Source organism: Oncorhynchus mykiss, chromosome 4, assembly GCF_057628025.1.
Source record: "Oncorhynchus mykiss isolate SJ-2025 chromosome 4, ASM5762802v1, whole genome shotgun sequence".
In the NCBI taxonomy this organism is placed as follows: domain Eukaryota; kingdom Metazoa; phylum Chordata; class Actinopteri; order Salmoniformes; family Salmonidae; genus Oncorhynchus; species Oncorhynchus mykiss.
This window is the reverse complement of record NC_143025.1, coordinates 59,872,501-59,889,089: the sequence shown is the minus strand read 5'-3', so window position 1 is coordinate 59,889,089 and position 16,589 is coordinate 59,872,501. Positions and strand designations below refer to the sequence as shown.

Below are 16,589 nucleotides of genomic sequence, written 5' to 3'. Positions count from 1 at the left end.
AGGGTCCGTCATGGTCTGGGGCGGTGTGTCACAGCATCATCTGACTGAGCTTGTTGTCATTGCAGGTAATCTCAACGCTGTGCGTTACAGGGAAGACATCCTCCTCTCTCATGTGGTACCCTACCTGCAGGCTCATCCTGACATGACCCTCCAGCATGACAATGCCACCAGCCATACTGATCGTTCTGTGCGTGATTTCGTGCAAGACAGTAATGTCAGTGTTCTGCCATGGCCGGCGAAGAGCCCGGATCTCAATACAAATGAGCAAGTTTGGGACCTGTTGGATCGGAGGGTGAGGGCTAGGGCCATTTCCCCCCAGAAATGTCCTAGAACTTGCAGGTGCCTTGGTGGAAGAGTGGGGTAACATCTCACAGCAAGAACTGCAAATCTGGTGCAGTCCATGAGGAGGAAATGCACTGCAGTACTTAATGCAGCTGGTGGCCATACCAGATACTGACTGTTACTTTTGATTTTGACCCCCCCTTTGTTCAGGGACACATTATTCAATTTCTGTTAGTCACATGTCTGTGGAACTTGTTCAGTTTGTCTCAGTTAAGTTTGCTGAAAATAAACGAAGTTGACAGTGAAAGGAAGTTTCTTTTTTTGCTAAGTTTATATACCACCACACACACACACACACACACACACACAATACCGTTCAGAAGTTTGGGGTCACTTAGAAATGTCCTTGTTTTTGAAAGAAAAGCATTTTTTTTTTTGTCCGTTAAAATAACATCAAATTGATCAGAAATACGGTGTAGACATTGTTAATGTTGTAAATGACTATTGCAGCTAGAAACAGCTGATTTTTAATGGAATATCTACATAGGCGTACAGTGGCCCATTATCAGGGTGTACCTTTCTGGTACAGGTACCCCCCCCCTCTCTCTCTCTCCCAAGCTTTCACTCGCTCCAGCACACATGCACTGTTGGGGCGAGTGACTCTAAACTCACAATGGCTAGCCCCAAGTTGTTGTTATATTTAAAAAATGTAATGTTCATTTTGTTATTTTGCTAGTTGCTTAATGACTCCTGCATGCTTTGATGACTACAAACTTTCTTTACCCAACTGTGGGCCAGACACAGTTTGTTCCCACGCTCGGAACTCTGACTCTATTGGTTACACAGACTTTTGGCCCCCCATCCTATTCTAAACACCTCTTTTCGGCTTTGTATTCATGTTACCTGATGAAATTTCTGTACAATATGATCTTGTTGCCATCTTTCAGTTCTCTGCAGCTAGCGACGGGAACGAGCTGCAACAAACACTCAAACTGGACAGTTTTATCTCAATCGCTTCATTCAAAGACTCAATCATGGACACTCTTACTGAAAGTTGTGGTTGCTTTGTGTGATGTATTGTTGTCTCTATCTTCTTGCCCTTTGTGCTGTTTTCTGTGCCCAATAATGTTTGTGCCATGTTTTGTGCTGCTACCATGTTGTTGTCATGTTGTATTGCTACCATGCTGTGTTGTCAAGTGTTGCTGCCTTGCTATTTTTTATTTTTGTAATCCGTAATTGACTGTAGACTCTGCCACATACATCTCGTGTTTGAGCCGTTGAATTGCGACTACTTTGTCTCTGTACTGATGCTTTGCTTGTTTGATTGCCTTGCGGAGGGAATAGCTACACTGTTTGTATTCGGTCATGTTTCCAGTCGCCTTGCCATGATTAAAAGCGGGTGGTTTGCGCTTTCAGTTTTGTGTGAATGCTGCTATCAATCCACGGTTTCTGCTAAGGAAAGGTTTTAATAGTCATAGTGGGTACGACATCTCCAATGCACTTGCTAATAAACTCGCTCACCGAGTCGATGTATAAATCAATGTTATTGTCGGAGGCTATCCGGAGAATATCCCAGTCCACGTGATCGAAGCAATCTTGAAGCGTGGATTCCGATTGGTCAGACCAGCATTGGAAAGACATGAACACGGGCGGTTCCTGTTTTAGTTTCTGTCACTAGGCTGGAAGCAACAAAATTTGAGTCATGTTCAGATTTGAGGAAAGGTTTTAATAGTGGGGGCGGGGCAGGGCTTTGTATGCATCGTGGAAATTAGAGTAGCAATGATCCAGAATTCTACCAGGTTGTGTCGCACATTCAATATGCTGATAGAATTTAGGAGGTCTTGTTCTCAGGTTAGCTTTCTTAAAATCCCCAGCTACAATAAATGCAGCCTCAGGATGTATGGTTACCAGTTTACATAGAGTCCAGTGAAGTTCTTTCAGGGCCAACGAGGTATCTGCTGGGGAGGGGGGGGGGGGATATACACGGATAATTATCTTGGAAGATGATGCGATCGGCATTTGATTGTAAGGAATTATAGGTCAGGTGAACAAAAGGACATGAGGTCCTGTATGTTGTTGTTATTACACCATGAGTCGTTAATCATAAGGCGACACCCCCGTCCTTCTTCTTACCAGAGAGATGTTTGTTTCTGTCGGTGCGATGCATGAAGAAACTGGGTGGTTGTACTGACTCTGACAACACATCCCGAGTGAGCCATGTTTCCGTGAAACAGAGAATGTTACAATCTCTGTCTCTCTAGAAGGCAACTTGTGCCCTAACGTCATACACCTTGTTATCTAGAGATTGGACATTGGCAGTTAATATGCTCAGAAGCGGTGGATGGTGTGCTCACCTTCTGAGTCTGACCAGTAGGCTGCTCCGTCTGCCTCTCCTGCGGCGACCGTGTTTCGGGTCGGCCTCTGGGATAAGATCCAATGTCCAAAGTGGACGTCAAAACAAAGGATCCGCTTCAGGAAAGACGAATTCCTGGCTGTATTATTGGTAAGTTGACATCACTTTTATATCCAATAGTTCTTTCCGGCTGTATGTAATAACACTTGAGATTTTCTGGGCTGCATAGTTTTCTAAGGACCTGAAGTTAGGCAACCATCTCTGTCGGCGCCATTCCTCCAAATGCTGATGCTCTGCTTCTGGAGCATCAGCATTTGTGGGTTCGAATACAGGCTCAACATTTTCAGAAACAAAGACTTTCTTCTGGAACTCGTCAGTCTACTCTTGTTCGGAGAAATAAAGGCTATTCCATGTGAGAAATTGCCAAGAAACTGAAGATCTTGTACAACGCTGTGTACCTCTCCCTTCAAAGAACAGTGCAAACTGTCTCTAAACAGAATAGAAAGAGGAGTGGGAGGCCCCGGTGCACAACTGAGCAAGAGGAGTACATTGGAGTATCTAGTTTGAGAAACAGATGCCTCACAAGTCTTCAACTGACAGATTCATTAAATAGTACCCGTAAAACCCCAGTCTCAACGTCAACAGTGAAGAGGTGACTCCGGGATGCTAGCCTTCTAGGCAGAGTTGCAAAGAAAAATCCATCTCTCAGACTGGCCAATAAAAATAAAATATTAAGATGGGCACACTGGACAGAGGAACTCTGCCTATACTCAACAAGTCTAAAGAAGGTCAGTTTTATTGCATCTAATCAGCAAAACAGTTTTCAGCTGTGCTAACATAATTGCAAAAGGTTTTTCTAATGATCAATTTATTGTTTTAAATTATTAACTTGGATTAGCTCATTGGAACACAGGAATGATGGTTGCTGATAATGGGCTTCTGTACGCCTATGTAGATATTCCATAAAAATATATATAATATTTCCAGCTACAATAGTCATTTACAACATTAACAATGTCTACACTGTATTTCTGATCAATGATGTTATTTTAATGGATTTTTTTTTCTTCTTTCAAAAACAAGGAAATTTCTAAGTGACCCCAAACTTTAGTGTGTGTGTGTGTGTGTGTGTGTGTGTGTGTGTGTGTGTGTGTGTGTGTGTGTGTGTGTGTGTGTGTGTGTGTGTGCATACAGTTGAAGTCTGAAGTTTACAAACACTAAGGTTGGAGTCATTAAAATGTGTTTTTCAACTACTCCACAAATTTCTTGTTAACTATAGTTTTGGCAAGTCGGTTAGGACATCTACTTTGTGCAAGTCATTTTTGTTGTTGTTTACAGACAGATTTTTTCACTTATAATTCCCTGTATCACAATTCTAGTGTGACAGAAGTTTACATACACTAAGTTGACTGTGCCTTTAAACAGCTTGGAAAATTCCAGAAAATGATGTCATTGCTTTAGAAGCTTCTGATAGGCTAATTGACATCATTTGAGTCAATTGGAGGTGTACCTGTGGATGTATTTCAAGCCTACCTTCAAACTCAGTACCTCTGCTTGACATCATGGGAAAATCAAAAGAAATCAGCCAAGACCTTAGATTTATTTCTTTTGACATCCACAAGTCTGGATCATCCTTGGGAGCAATTAATTTCCAAACACCTGAAGGTACCACATTCATCTGTTCAAACAATAGTGCGCAAGTATTAACACCATGGGACCACGCAGCCGTCATACTGCTCAGGAAGGAGACACGTTCTGTCTCCTTTAGATGAACGTACTTTGGTGCAAAAAGTGCAAAGCAATCCCAGAACAACAGTAAAGTACCTTGTGAATATGCCGGAGGAAACAGGTACAAAAGTATCTATATCCACAGTAAAATGGGTCCTATATCGACATAACCTCAAAGGCTGCTCAGCAAGGAAGAAGCCACTGCTCCAAAACCGCCATAAGAAAGCCAGACTACGGTTTGCAACTGCACATGGGGACAAAGATCGTACCTTTTAGAGAAATGTCCTCTGGTCTGATGTAAAACAAAAATAGAACTGTTTGGCCATAATGACCATAGTTATGTTTGGAGGAAAAAGGGGGAGGCTTGCAAGTCGAAGAACACCATCCCAACCGTGAAGCATGGGGGTGGCAGCATCATGTTGTGGGGGTGCTTTGTTGCAGGAGGGACTGGTGCACTTCACAAAATAGATGGCATCATGAGGATGGGAAATGATGTGGATATAGTGAAGCAACATCTCAAGACATCAATCACAAAGTTTAAGCTTGGTCGGAAATGTTACTTCCAAATGGACAATGACCCCAAGCATTCTTCCAAAGTTGTGGCAAAATGGCTTAAGGACAACAAAGTCAGGGTATTGGAGTGGCCATCCCAAAGCCCTGACCTCATTCCTATAGAACATTTGTGGGCAGAACTGAAAAAGCGTGTGCGAGCAAAGAGGCCTACAAACCTGACTCGGTTACACCAGCTCTGTCAGGAGGAATGGGCCAAAATTCACCCAACTTATTGTGGGAAGCTTGTGGATGGCTACCCGAAACGTTTGACCCAAATTTAAACAATTTAAAGGCAATGCACAAAAATGCACAAAAATTATCAATGGAAATCAAATTTATCAACCCATGGAGGTCTGGATTTGGAGTCACACTCAAAATTTAAGTGGAAAACCACACTACAGGCTGATCCAACTTTGATGTAATGTCCTTAAAACAAGTCAAAATTAGGCTCAGTAGTGTGTGTGGCCTCCACGTGCCTGTATGACCTCCCTACAATGCCTGGGCATGCTCCTGATGAGGTGGCGGATGGTCTCCTGAGGGATCTCCTCCCAGACCTGGACTAAAGCATCCGCCAACTCCTGGACAGTCTGTGGTGCAACGTGGCGTTGGTGGATGGAGCGAGACATGAGGTCCCAGATGTGCTCAATTGGATTCAGGTCTGGGGAACGGGCGGGCTAGTCCATAGCATCAATGCCTTCCTCTTGCCGGAATTGCTGACACACTCCAGCCACATGAGGTAGCATTGTCTTGCATTAGGAGGAACCCAGGGCCAACCGTACCAGCATATGGTCTCACAAGGGGTCTGAGGATCTCATCTCGGTACCTAATGGCAATCAGGCTACCTCTGGCGAGCACATGGAGGGCTGTGCGGCCCCCCAAAGAAAAGCCACCCCACACCATGACTGACCCACCGCCAAACCGGTCATGCTGGAGGATGTTGCAGGCAGCAGAACGTTCTCCACGGCGTCTCCAGACTCTGTCATGTCTGTCACATGTGATCAGTGTGAACCTGCTTTCATCTGTGAAGAGCACAGGGCGCCAGTGGGGAATTTGCCAATCTTGGTGTTCTCTGGCAGATGCCAAACGTCCTGCACGGTGTTGGGCTGTAGGCACAACCCCCACCTGTTGACGTCGGGCCCTCATACCACCCTCATGGAGTCTGTTTCTGACCGTTTGAGCAGACACATGCACATTTGTGGCCTGCTGGAGGTCATTTTGCAGGGCTCTGGCAGTGCTCCTCCTGCTACTCCTTGCACAAAGGCGGAGGTAGCGGTCCTGCTGCTGTGTTGTTGCCCTCCTACGGCCTCCTCCACGTCTCCTGATGTACTGGCCTGTCTCCTGGTAGCGCCTCAATGCTCTGGACACTACGCTGACAGACACAGCAAACCTTCTTGCCACAGCTCGCATTGATGTTCCATCCTGGATGAGCTGTACTACCTGAGCCACTTGTGTGGGTTGTAGACTCCATCTCATGTTACCACTAGAGTGAAAGCACCGCCAGCATTCAAAAGTGACCAAAACATCAGCCAGGAAGCATAGGAACTGAGAAGTGGTCTGTCGTCCCCACCTGCAGAACCACTCCTTTATTGGGGGTGTCTTGCTAATTGCCTATAATTTCCACCTGTTGTCTATTCCATTTGCACAACAGCATGTGAAATGTATTGTCAATCAGTGTTGCTTCCTAAGTGGACAGTTTGATTTCACAGAAGTGTGATTGACTTGGAGTTACATTGTGTTGTTTAAGTGTTCCCTTTATTTATTTATTTATTTATTTATTTATTTATTTATATATACAACTCTCACTGTCAACTGTGTTTTTTTCCAGCATTTGTAAATATTTGTATGAACATAAGATTCAACAACAGACATAAACTGAACAAGTTCCACAGACATGTGACTAACAAATGTAATAATGTGTCCCTGAACAAAGGGGGGGGGGTCAAAAGTAACGTCAGTATCTGGTGTGGCCACCAGCTGCATTGAGTACTGCAGTGCATCTCCTCCTCATGGACTGCACCAGATTTGCCAGTTCTTGCTGTGAGATGTTACCCCACTCTTCCACCAAGGCACCTGCAAGTTCCCGGACATTTCTGGGGAGGGGGAATGTCCCTAGCCCTCACCCTCCGATGCAACAGGTCTCAGACGTGCTCAATGGATTTGAGATCCGGGCTCTTCGCTGGCCATGGCAGAACTGACATTCCTGTCTTGCACGAAATCACACACAGAATGAGCAGTATGGCTGGTGGCATTGTCATGCTGGAGGGTCATGTCAGGATGAGCCTGCAGGAAGGGTACCACATGAGGTAGGAGGATGTCTTCCCTGTATTGCACATCGTTGAGATTGTGCTCTCCTCCCAGAAATGTTCCATACACACAAAAACCTTATTTCTCTCAATTGTTGTGCACAAATATGTTTACATCCCTGTTAGTGATAATTTCTAATTTGCCTACATAATCCATCCACTTTACAGGTTTGGCATATCAACAAGCTGATTAAACAGCAGGATCATTACACTTGTGCACCTTGTGCTGGGGACAATAAAAGGCCACTCTAAAATGTGCGGTTTTGCAACACAATGCCACAGATGTCTCAAGTTTTTAGGGAGCTGAATGAATGTCCAACAGAGCTGTTGCCAGAGAATTTAATGTTCATTTCGCTACCATTAAACTGCCTCCAATGTCGTTTTAGAGAATTTGGCAGTACGTCCAACTGGCCTCACAACCCCAAACCACGCCAACCCAGGACCTCCACGTACCTATAATGCCAATCCATTTTTCTGGACGCTAGATGAAGTCTCTATATTTTGGGGTGCTTTAATTTGAAAAACAATTCTTCACATATTGTTGCTAAACACTCTTTCTCCTCTTTCTATCTAAATAAAAGAGTACTGCCATGTATGAGAAATGCTTTTATTATATATTTTCCAATAGAATCTTAGCTAGAACACATCCTTTTTTCAAGACATCAACAATTGCTTTAGTAAAAGTCTGAAGATATGATACATCAATATCCGTAACATTCACAGCCGTTATGCATGTTACGGATATCATAACGCTGAAAAAGGACACTGACCATGAAAAGAGAGAAAACAATTATACACCATACAAAAACATTTGATTTCAAAGTTAGCTTTACAGAGAAAAGCTTCATATGACCCGTTGTAAATGTTTTACAAAAAAGGGTGAAGAAATAGACCTCTTTCTGTCTCTGCTGCAGGGTAATGACTAAGGGTCAGTTGCGGGTCAATCTGTCTGATTTATATGGCACAGGGGACAGGGAGGATTGAGTGAGAGAAAGGGAGCATTGAGAGAGAGAGAGGAAGGATGGAGGGAAAGAGAGGGGGAGGATGGAGGGAAAGAGAGGGGGAGGATGGAGGGAAAGAGAGAGAGGGAGGATGGAGGGAGAGAGAGAGAGGGGGAGGATGGAGGGAAAGGGGGAGAGGGAGGATGGAGAGAAAGCGAGCGAGGGAGGATCGAAGGAAAGTGGGAGAGGGAGGATGGAGGGAAAGTGGGAGAGGGAGGATGGAGGGGAAAGAGAGGAAGGGAGGGTGGCGGGGAAGAGGGACAAAAGTGGAGGGAAATGGAGACATCGTGGGAGAGGAGAAATAGTGGGTATTATGTGTATGATTGATTAAACTGTTAATCACTTATCTCTCCTATGTGTTTCAGGTATGCTCTCCACTTTCTGGTTCAGAGTGGGCTCACCTATGGCATCATGATCCTAACAGGAGTGGAACACATGCACAAGTAAGTCCTCTGTGTGTGTGTGTGTGTGTGTGTGTGTGTGTGTGTGTGTGTGGTTCAGGGTGAGAGTCGTTTCTGAAGGCCTGTCTGAATGATGATGTGTAGACTGGCCGCAGGTGACATGCTGTACTGCCTCTAGAGCGGCCGCTGCTGCTGGACCAATAATGTTCAAATCCCCCTGGAGAGCCCAGACATATAAAGTACCAGTGAAAAGTTTGGGAACACCTACTCATTCCAGGGATTTTTCTTTATTATTACTATTTTCGACATTGTAGAATAGTAGTGAAGACATCAACACTATGAAATAACACACATGTAATCATTTAGTATCCAAAAAAGTGTTAAACAAATCAATATATATTTTATATTTGAGATTCTTCAAAGTAGCCATCCTTTGCCTTGATGACAGTTTTGCACACTCTTGGCATTCTCTCAACCAGCTTCATGAGGAAGTCACCTGGAATGCATTTCAATTAACAGGTGTGCCTTGTTAAAAGTTGATTTGTGGAATTTCTTTCCTTAATGCGTTTGAGCCAATCAGTTGTGTTGTGACAAGGTAGGTGGGGTATACAGAATATAGCCCTATTTGGTAAAAGACTAAGTCCATATTATGGCAAGAACAGCTGAAATAAGCAAAGAGAAACGACAGTCTATCATTACTTTAAGACATGAAGGTCAGTCAATACGGAAAATTTCAAGAACTCTATGAGGAAACTGGCTCTCATAAGGACCACTACAGGAAAGGAAGACCCAGAGTTACCTCTGCTGCAGAGGATAAGTTCATTAGAGTTACCAGCCTCAGAAATTGCAGCCCAAATAAATGCTTCACAGGGTTCAAGTAACAGACCCATCTCAGCATCAATTCAATCTCTGGGAGTTCATCTTCATGTGCTAACCCCACCCCGCCCTCTTTAATTTGTCCTATTTATATTTAACTTGTACATGCAGAGGTCATTGGAACAAATTGCTCCTTCTCTTGGAAGTAATAATTGGAGCAGTAAAGGTGTGATAAATCATCATTTCTTTGTGTGTGCGTGCTTGGTCCCACAGTATGTCATTATCTGTCTGATAGCGGAGGGGAGACCATCATGGCCATCATTCCGTCCTGTTGCTCACCAGCTGTTGGCGGACATTTTTTCTTTTTTTCTCTGGCTTCGCGATTACTGTAATAACATCTTCCAATTATTACTTCCCCTTTGGCCTCCTGTGTCTTACCGCTGGCTGTGTCCTCCACCTACCTCGAGGCACCAGTTGTTTTCAGAGGAGCGCATCCATGCATAAGAGCCTACTCCAGCTCACCCCTTGTCTCTCTCCTTTGCTAGCCCAGCTGGGGCACCTCTCTAGGGGGGTTGCTAACTAGGCCTACTTGATGCCCAGGCCCCATCTACAGGCCCGGAGGAAACTAATTGTGGAGAATACTAATTTCACTGCCTAATCGATTACTTTGATGTTCAGTTGATACTTTGGAGAAAAAAAGAGGAATGAACAGGTCGGCATAGATTGCTGTTGTTTCTTTCTGTCTCTCTCGTCAGTTGCGTGGGCAAGAGATTGGCTGGGTCCCAAATGGCACCCTATGTGCCCTGGTCAAAAGCAGTGCATTATATGAATATAAGGAATAGAGTGCCATTTGGGACGCTACCATTGCCTGGCTCGCCACTTATCTTGGGCCTCTGCCAAAAACGAGGGGCCACAACAATCTTTTTTCCCTTCCCATAGTTCCCCTCTGAGAAATTAGATTGATCTGTAAATGGCAGCACATATGCCTCCAACATTGATTCGAAAATGTTTTGCTTGACTCCTTTGCTTATCTTGGAGGAGAGCTCAGTCAGCGGAGGAGGAGGAGGAGGAGGAGGAAGAGATGGTGGTAGCTGTCTGGCTGACATAGCCCAGAGGTGTCTTCAGGTGCATTCACAGTCACAGGTTCTCACAGTGCTGCTGAAGGAGCTAGTAGTCTCCTCCTTTCCTCTCTCCTTGTCCTTCCCCCTCCGCCCTAGTCTCTCCTTCCTGACCCTCATAGTCTGCAGGGAGCTTGACTGCATGAGTCATCGCCATGGAGTGTGTGTAAAGACTGAGAGTGTGGTGTACTCTTTGAGACTTAACATGCCTTCCCTGCCACGGACACACACACACACACACACACACACACACACACACACACACACACACACACACACACACACACACACACACACACATTTCCTCTCTTCCTGTGTGTGTGGGTTGTGCACGTGTATGGACTGTGCAGGCTGTGAGATATAATCGTCTCCTCTCTGATGATTTAGAGGCTGTGTGTCCCAAATGACACCATATTTCCACCCCCTGTGGGCCCTGGTCAAAAATAGTGAACTAAATAGGAAATAGGGTGTTTTTTGGGAGGCTGTCTGGGAGTAACAGAGCCACTATCCACTGTGCCTCCTAACTGAGTTCAGAGCACTGCCAGAGAGAGGAGGGAGGGAGGAAAAGGGAGAGAGAGAGGGTGGAAGAGACTGGGGAAGAGGGTGTGAAAGACAAGGAGCGAGAGCGAGGGAGGAAGTAATAAGGAGAGGGTAGGCTTGTTGTAGATGAGGCTGAGAGAGGGAGATGGAGAGAGATGTGCCAGAGCACCACAGAGCACCCGCTAGATCCCCGCTCTGCTCAATAATGAGACAGCAGGAGCAGGTGGGTGACTGGCTGAATGGCTAGCTCACTGACTGATTGACTAGCTGGCTGGCTGGCTAGCTCACTGACTGGCTGACTGGCCGGCTGGCTAGCTGACTGACTGGCTGACTGGCAGGCTGGCTAGCTGACTGACTGACTGGCTCACTGACTGGCTGGCTGGCTGGCTGGCTGGTTAGCTGACTGACTGGCCGGCTGGCTAGCTGACTGACTGACTGGCTCACTGGCTAGCTCACTGACTGGCTGGCCGGCCAGCTGGCTAGCTGACTGGCTAGCTCACTGACTGGCTGACTGGCCGGCTGGCTAGCTGAATGACTGGCTGGCTGAGTGACTGACTAAATGTGTCCTGTTGAAATGATTATGGGTTGATTATTATACCCATGCTCAACAGCTCCATATCCATGGCCTGCACAGACTGCACAGACAAGTTTTGCAATTTTTTGCCACGATTTTTGCCGTAAGAAAGAGAGGGTAGGCTAAGTGTAGATGGGGCTGAGAGAGGGAGATGTACAGAGATGTGCCTATTAAGGACATACCAAGCTTTAAGCTAGTGCATGAAGATCAACACGGAGCAACACAGAGCACCCGCTAGATCCCTCTGTTCGATAATGAGGCCGCAGGAGTAGGTGTGTGACTGACTGGCTGGCTGACTTACTGACAGAGACGAGCTGCTCTACGTCCTGCTGGGATGTTTACGGAATGATTATGATACCCATGCTCAACAGCTCTGTCTCCATGGAGACCTCGTCTTTTGTCACCTTTCGGCCAGCACAGACTGTAGGATAATAGTCGTCTTATGCCACGATTCTGCCATCCCAGACCAAATGTCCATGTAGTGGGTAAATTCTTAAACAGCTTGGTAAATTCCAGAAAATTATGTCATGGCTTTAGAAGCTTCTGATAGGCTAATTTGACATAATTTGAGTCAATTGGAGGTGTACCTGTGTATGTTTTTCAAGGCCTACCTTCAAACTCGGTGCCTCTTTGCTTGACGTCATAAGGAAAATCAAAAGAAATCAGCCAAGACCTCAGAAAAAAAATTGTAGACCTCCACAGGTCTGGTTCATCCATGGTAGCAATTTCCAAACGCCTGAAGGTACCACGTTCATATGTACAAACAATAGTACGCAAGTATAAACACCATGGGACCACGCAGCCGTCATACCGCTCAGGAAGGAGACGTGTTCTGTCTCCTAGAGATTAATCTACTTTGGTGCGAAAAGTGCAAATCTATCCCAGAACAGCAGCAAAGGACTTGTAAAAGATGCTGGAGGAAACAGGTACAAAAGTATCGATATCCACAGTAAAACGAGTCCTATATCGATATAACCTGAAAGGCCGCACAGCAAGGAAGAAGCCACTGCTCCAAAACCGCCATAAAAAAGCCGGTTTACAACTGCACATGGGGACAAAGATCGTATCTTTTAGAGAAATGTCCTCTGGTCTGATGTAAAACAAAAATAGAACTGTTTGGCCATAATGACCATTGTTATTTTTGGAGGAAAAAGGGGGAGGCTTGCAAGCCAAAGAACGTCATCCCAAACATGAAGCACAGGGGTGACAGCATCATGTTGTGGGGCTGCTTTGCTGCAGGAGGGACTGGTGCACTTCCCAAAATAGATGGCTTCATGAGGAAGGGAAATTATGTGGATATATTGAGGCAACATCTGAAGACTTCAGTCAGAAAGTTAAAGCTTGGTCACAAGCTTCCAAATGGACAATGACCCCAAGCATTCTTCCAAAGTTGTGGCAACAAGGTATTGGAGGGGCCTGACCTCAATTCTATAGAAATTTGTGGGCAGAACTGAAAAAGCGTGTGCGAGCAAGGAGGCCAACAAACCTGACTCAGTTACACCAGCTCTGTCAGGAGGAATGGACCAAAATTCACCCAACTTATTGTGGGAAGCTTGTGGATGGCTACCCGAAACGTTTGACCCAAGTTAAACAATTTAAAGGCAATGCTACCAAATACTAATTAACTGTATGTAAACTTCTGACCCACTGGGAATGTGATGAAAGAAATAAAAGCTCAAATAAATCATTCTCTCTACTATTATTCTGACATTTCACATTCTTAAAATAAAGTGGTGATCCTAACTGACCTAAAACAGGGAATTTTTATGAGGATTAAATGCCAGGAATTGTGGAAAAACTGAGTTTAAATGTATTTGGCTAAAGTGTATGTAAACTTCCAACTTTGTATTTCCCTAAATGATCAAAACTTGTTTTCTGATTCATTATTTCATCTCTCTGCAGCAGGCATGTAGTGAAGAATATGTTTGGAACATCTAATCGCAGTATTGAATCTCAATACAAATAGCATCGTGAAAATCGCAGTACATATCTTATCGGCAACTAAGTATCGTACCATGAGGTTCCTGGCAATTCCCAGCCCTAGTCGTGAGCTATTGTGATTTTTGTCTTTATTCTCAGATACTGTTTGGTGGTGGCCCTGGGGTATCTAAGCTTCTGCCAGATCACGCGTGTGTACGTCTTCGACTATGGCATGTACTCTGCTGACTTCACAGGGTAAGACTCGAGTGCGGTAATACAATGCCCCGATGTCCTCATGTAACATTGTGTCGGAAGATTGTGTGAAACCATGCCTGAATTCATGGCACGGCTTTATATCCTAATATAGCTTTTGCTTATGATCCCTCATTTCATTTCCTCTACCCCTAGTCTCTTTTACACTTTCACTCTCTCTTACTCTCTCTGTCTCCCTCTCTCTCCATAGGCCTATGATGGTGATAACACAGAAGATCACCAGCTTGACGTTTGAAATCCACGATGGTAAGTAAAAGGAGCTTTTTTTTCCCCCCCTTCAAGCCAGACGTAGAGAATATATTTCTGGATTAATCACATAAGCCTGTCTCCTCCTCTGATGTCAGATGGACCAAAAGACAGAAGTCATGCACTAGTAACGTCATGGGATATTCCTCACATCACCTCCAACGTTATGGCATGTTTAATACCCCCACATCACTGGAACATCTCACATACTTACTCCATTTCGCCATAGAAATGTGGAGGAGTCGGGATCATAAGGCTGTGTTCCCAGTACGTTTATGAGTACACATTCTGTTGTGCTCTGATAACTGCCACACAGACCAAAACTAAAAGAGAAGAAGAAAGCAGAATAGAAAGTATGTGTTCGAGAGAATAAGGAGCAATAGCTTCATCAAAACAAATAGCTTGCCACGCATGCGCGCGCACACACACACACACACACACACACACACACACACACACAGGGATGAGGGATGGCCTGTGTCACATGTGGCTCCAGTCCCTAGCAGGCATTAGGCTGTAATATAATGAGCTGATTAGCTGTACTTATCTTGTTATCAGAGTAATGGCCCCCATAAACAACTCAGAATTATTCGGCCCGCTTCCCTCCGGTCGCCTCATCCCCAGGGTGTGGTGTGCAACAAGCGGGGTTGGCGAGACAACGGGGCTCCAAACTTTCTGGAAGTTTAGCATCTGTTACTTAGCCCTTAGATCAGCAGGGATCTACAAAGAGTGCGAGAGAGCGAGACCGACCACTGTGACGTAATGGATATCATTACCCACACTGGACAGTCACAGGAGAGGACAGGACAGCACTGACTTCTCAGAACACTGCCTCTCTCTGGGATGAAGTCTATGGGCATGGAATGGTGGCCTCACCCTTGTCAACCATATATACTGTTATGAAATGTTTTCGTTCCAATACATTGGAAAGTCAAAGTGAGTATCTTGAACACAAACCACCCTGACCAAAAGCAAGCATTACATATGTGTTCGTCTCTGCGTCTCTCCCCCCAACAGGAATGTGCCGGAAAGAGGAGCAGCTGACTCCAAATCAGAAAATCCTGGCTATAAAGTATGTTTTACACGTATGTTTTTGTTCATTTGAGCAGAAAATGGCAGCTTCCTGTATGATCATGTAAGGACGCTCTGGCTCTGTAGTGGCTGAATTCCAAAACCGACCCGTAGTCTCTAGCCATAGGCATTTCATGTAGCTCTTTTTAAAAGGTTATTTAAAAATGCCTTTAGTTACATTATTTATCTTGAGAGAGGTAGAGAGAGTCTTTGTGGATTCTAACTATGCCTGTATCAGTCAGCATCACAGTCTGTACTGTCACTGTAATGACTGGGCGACCGTGTTGTGATGGTTTCCGTGAGTCCCTTTTGTGTCAAAGTTGTCACTATCTCTATGTTGACTGTCTCCCCCATTCACTGTAATGACTGTGTTATGACTGTCTCTGTGTCTCTTCCATCCTCCCCTGTAGGAGAATGCCCAGTCTGCTTGAGTACTTCAGCTACAACTGCAACTTCATGGGCATCCTGGCCGGCCCCACCTGCTCTTACAACGATTACATCGCCTTCATTGAGGGTACGCCCTGCCGTCGCCATAGAGACCAGCAGACAAATGGGAAGGCCAATGGCAGGCACAAACAAGCGGACCCCTCCCCAAACGTAAGCATTGGTCTCAAATGCCACTATGATGTTTTGGAAAGTTACCAAATGGGCAGCATGCTCTGCTTTTAAAACACGCCAACTATTACCAATGCTTGTCTGAAACATTCTTTCTAAGAGGACACCATTGCTGTGTAGTAAATGCACAGTATTCCCTATTCACTGAAGGAATAGCAACATGGCTGTCTTTTGTCTTTTCTTGCGAAGAGCTCAATTATACATTGCCGATGTGAGTCCCAAATGGCACCCTATTCCCGTGGGCCCTGGTCAAAAGCAGTGCACTAAATAGGGAAGGGAGTTCCACTTGAGACACACGGTTTTTAATGGCTGACGTTTCCCCCCCCCCCCCCCTCCCATTCCTCAGATTGAAGTCGTCCGTAAACTGGCCACCTGTTTCTTCTCCCTCATGGTTTTCCTGTCCGTGTGTAAAGTGTTCCCTGTGGAACGGAACATCGACGACGACTTCATCGCCACCACGCCCTTCTACGCCCAGGTGGTCTACCTCTACCTGTCCATGCTGACCACCCGGCCCAAGTACTACTTCGTCTGGACACTGGGTGGGTCCTCTCTCTCTTCCATAGGCTGCCGTCTGATTCTCCACCCTTCTTTCGAAGTGTGCACTTGCCCTTCAACCAATGTTTAAACCAATCCAACACTTTCAAATCCATGATGGGGAGTGTGGGAGAAGGAAGGAGAGTCGTGATGTAGTCGTAGACAGTTCTCCATTGTAAAGCTCCATCTTTAGGCTTGTTTTCATTGATTGACCCTGAAAACAATTCTCAGCTATAATATCCTCCATTATTCCATGTTGACA

General features: G+C 45.3%; 1 protein-coding gene across 1 annotated transcript in view; it reads left to right on the top strand.

The window, feature by feature from the left end:
* Window positions 1–16,589, top strand: part of mboat2b (membrane bound O-acyltransferase domain containing 2b) — a 67,927-nt gene that overhangs the window by 42,820 nt on the left and 8,518 nt on the right. Inside the window, exons 3-8 of the mRNA XM_036975606.2 lie at window positions 8,585–8,662; window positions 13,748–13,843; window positions 14,052–14,107; window positions 15,125–15,179; window positions 15,589–15,775; window positions 16,140–16,332. Of these exons, the coding sequence (XP_036831501.1) occupies window positions 8,585–8,662; window positions 13,748–13,843; window positions 14,052–14,107; window positions 15,125–15,179; window positions 15,589–15,775; window positions 16,140–16,332 (665 nt within the window). The remainder of the gene's footprint in view (window positions 1–8,584; window positions 8,663–13,747; window positions 13,844–14,051; window positions 14,108–15,124; window positions 15,180–15,588; window positions 15,776–16,139; window positions 16,333–16,589) is intronic.